Raw genomic sequence first — 3,589 nt, 5'->3', positions numbered from 1 at the left:
TATAACTAGCCATCTATGGTTAAACAACAGACGATTCTAACATTTGTTGGATGATTTGGATGGAATGTATGTCATAGTCTAATGCCAACATATATTCCAAGCCATTCAAGTTGTGGGATCTAGATTTTGTTCTTGGGCAAATCACGCTGAAATCATTGATTTCGTAATCTTAGATATTTTTATTTTCATTTCAAGGATCCAAACAAATTGGAATTTGTGTTTGAATCAAACCTGGTTTTTAGTGTCACCGCTTTTTTTGACCAAAACATGCATGTTGTCCTAGGTCCACTAAAATCAATGAATTTTGGTGAAAAATATTAGTCCTCCAAGTTTAATGTCACATTCATGGGATCATTCATGAGTATAACTAGCCATGGTAAACCCGGCCCGGTTGACCCGGCCCAAAAAAAGCCCGACCCAGCCCGGTCTTGCCCATGGGCCGGGCCTGGGCCTAGTTTTTGAGCTCGAACGACACACCGGGCCGGGCCTGGGCTTCCCATATTTTTGTTTTAGGGAAGAGGACCGGCGGGATTTTTCACTAATAGGCCAAGCTTGGGCCTGAAATCTAGGCCAGACGCCCGGGCCCGGGCCTAGGTTTTCTGCTTCGAGCTTTGGTAGGCCCGGCCCGACAGATGGCCAGGCATATTCACAAGTAATGTACTTAGCAATGACGTTTCAGAAATAATTGAACTGGACATGTACTCTGTTTGGTGTAGTGAATATCAATATTTTTAATACTCCCTCCGGGCCATATTAATTGTCGCTGAGTACAAAACATAGTACTTGACCCCCTCTTTATATTTTTCAGGATCCCTCCTGCCACCGCGAAAATAACATGGTTGCGTAATCTCAGCTCAACAACACATGTCCGATTTTTTCAATTGGTGTATAACACCAAAAGATTCCTTCGGTACTTTGCCATATGTGTGTACTTAGCAACCATGGTTCGGAAATACTTGAATTGGACATGCACTCTGATTGGTGTAGTGAGTATCAACATTCTAAATACTCCCTTCGGTCCATATTAATTGTCGCTGAGTAGAAAACATAGTACTTGACCCCCTCTTTATATTTTTCAGGATCCCTCATGCCACTGCGTAAACAACATGGTTGGGTAATCTCAACTTAACAACACATGTCAGATTCTTTCAATCGGTGTATAACACCAAAAGATTCTTTCAGTACTTTACCATATGTGTGTACGTAGCAACCATGTTTCAGAAATAATTGAATTTGAATATCAACATTTTTAATATCCTCCGGTCTATATTAATTGTCACTGAATACAAAACATAGTACTTAACCCCCTTTTTATATTTTTCAGGATCCCTCCTGCCACCTTGAAAACAGCATGGTTGCATAATCTCAGCTCAACAACACATGTCAGATTCTTTCAATTGGTGTATAGCACCAAAAGATTCTTTCAGTACTTTACCATATGTGTGTACGTAGCAACCATGTTTCAGAAATAATTGAATTTGAATATCAACATTTTTAATATCCTCCGGTCTATATTAATTGTCACTGAATACAAAACATAGTACTTAACCCCCTCTTTATATTTTTCAGGATCCCTCCTGCCACCTTGAAAACAGCATGGTTGCATAATCTCAGCTCAACAACACATGTCAGATTCTTTCAATTGGTGTATAACACAAAAGATTCTTTCGGTACTTTGCATCTGTATGTACTTAGCGACCTTCTTTCAGAAATAATTGAATTGGACATGTACTCTGTTTGGTGTAGTGAATATAACATTTTTAATACTCCCTCCAGTCCATATTAATTGTCGCTGAGTACAAAACATAGTACTTGATCCCCTCTTCATATTTTCCAGGATCCTCCTGCCACCGCGAAAACAACATGTTCAACTCAATAACACATGTCAGATTCTTTCAATTGGTGTATAACACCAAAAGATTCTTTCGGTACTTTGCCATATGTATATCTGAACATTAGTCATATTTCAGTTTTGTTTTCGAATGGCCATATTCGGCAAGAGTATACATCACATTGCCATGCCAGTTTTGTTTCCGAAGTTATTCATGTTGTGGTTTAGGGATTTTGTTGGGCTAAAATGCTTTGAAATCACCTATTTCAGTTTTTAATCTGGCCATTCTGGTTTCAATTTCAACGAGATTCAAGCAAATTTCAAAATTTGTTTGAACCTAGCCGGAATTGAAGCTTCACCCCCTTCTTTGAGACTGTCGCCGCCTTTTTCACTTCATTGTAATGTGTGATGAATTTTTGGTGAAAATGTCGAGCCCTCGAAATTATTAGCCTCACGTTCATGAGACCATTATAATTCACGAGTAGCGTACTTGGCAAACGTGTCTGAGACCTCGGTTCATGAGTTTAATCGGATCAAACGAACTAAGCACGGATTCATTCACGAATGATATGATTCAGCACTTAGAAACGAAGTCCAACAATAACTTCACATGCCCAAGACTAAGATAGTTGCCAAGAACAGCACGCGTTTGGAATTGTGGACATGGCAAACATGCATGCATGCAGACCTGCCAAACAGCCAAAGGATCAAGAAGCGTTAATGTCGTGGGCGCTCAGGCTCAGCCGAAGAGCATCTGTGCGTGTGGGGCGAGGTCCTTGTGCACCTCCTTGATGGTGCCCTCGGCCACGCCGGTGGCGACGGACACGTCCTTGGCGGACCTGCTGGCGCCGGCACGCTGCACGACCATGTAGATGATGGCGGCGGCGACGGACTCCGGGTTGCGGCGCACGTCGAGCCCTTCCTCGACCCTCCGCACGGCCTCCTGCGCGTCGCGCACCTCCTGGTTGCCCAGGCCAAGCCGGGAGCAGAAGCGGCGCAGGTAGTCGGAGGCGCTGACGACGCCGATGTCCATCACCTGGCCGTCCTCCTCCCCGAGGAGCTTCTTGATGTGCGTCGTCATCTTGCCGACGTCCTTCTTGGCAGCCACGCCCCCGGCGGTGACGGAGGCGAGCTCCTTGTACGTGCGCGGCATGCCGAGGTTGCGGCAGGCGATGTAGAGGCAGGCGGCGTAGACGGAGTCCCGCTTCCGGCCGCGCGGGCAGCCCTTGGCCTCGTCCAGCTTCTTGAACGTCTCCTTGGCCAGGTCCCGGATGGTGGCCACGAGGCCGAGCCGGTCGGCCATGTCAGAGATTCCGCGGAAGCCGTCGACGAGGGTGTTTTCGGAGGCCGCCCCCGCGTCCGGCACCGACATCCTGGGCGGGGCCTTTGTCGCCACGCCGGTGGCGGAGGACTTCTTGGGCTTGTTGGTGTAGTCGATGACGGTGGAGAGCTTGGCGGCGAGGAAGGGGTCGCCGGAGGCGCCGACGCGGTTGGGGTCGCGGTCCTCGCCGCCGCCGTCGTCGGCGAAGTTGCGCCACTCGGAACCCTCGTCGATGTAGTGCGCGTCGAGGACGAGCGCGCACTCGGTGCAGATGGTGTCGCCGGTGCCGTGGTCCAGGACAACCTCCGTCGCGCGGCGGCACTCCGGGCAGTACATGCGCTCGTCGGCCGCGGAGCAGGTGCTGGCGTACATGGCTGCTGCTGCCGCCGCCGCCGTGTGCGCAGTTTCCGGATGATTGTGGCGACGGAGCTGGGGAA

The 3,589-nt window shown here is 48.3% G+C and overlaps 1 protein-coding gene across 1 annotated transcript; it reads right to left on the bottom strand.

The window, feature by feature from the left end:
- Nucleotides 1–2,415: 2,415 nt before the first annotated feature.
- On the bottom strand, nucleotides 2,416–3,589 carry LOC123172257 (transcription initiation factor IIB). The gene has a single exon (XM_044589260.1). The coding sequence runs from the start codon at nucleotides 3,522–3,524 to the stop codon at nucleotides 2,571–2,573; it is 954 nt and encodes a 317-aa protein (XP_044445195.1). The 5' UTR covers nucleotides 3,525–3,589; the 3' UTR covers nucleotides 2,416–2,570.

This window comes from Triticum aestivum, chromosome 1D (assembly GCF_018294505.1).
Source record: "Triticum aestivum cultivar Chinese Spring chromosome 1D, IWGSC CS RefSeq v2.1, whole genome shotgun sequence".
Taxonomy (NCBI): Eukaryota; Viridiplantae; Streptophyta; class Magnoliopsida; order Poales; family Poaceae; genus Triticum; species Triticum aestivum.
This window is presented reverse-complemented; position numbering and strand designations above follow the sequence as displayed.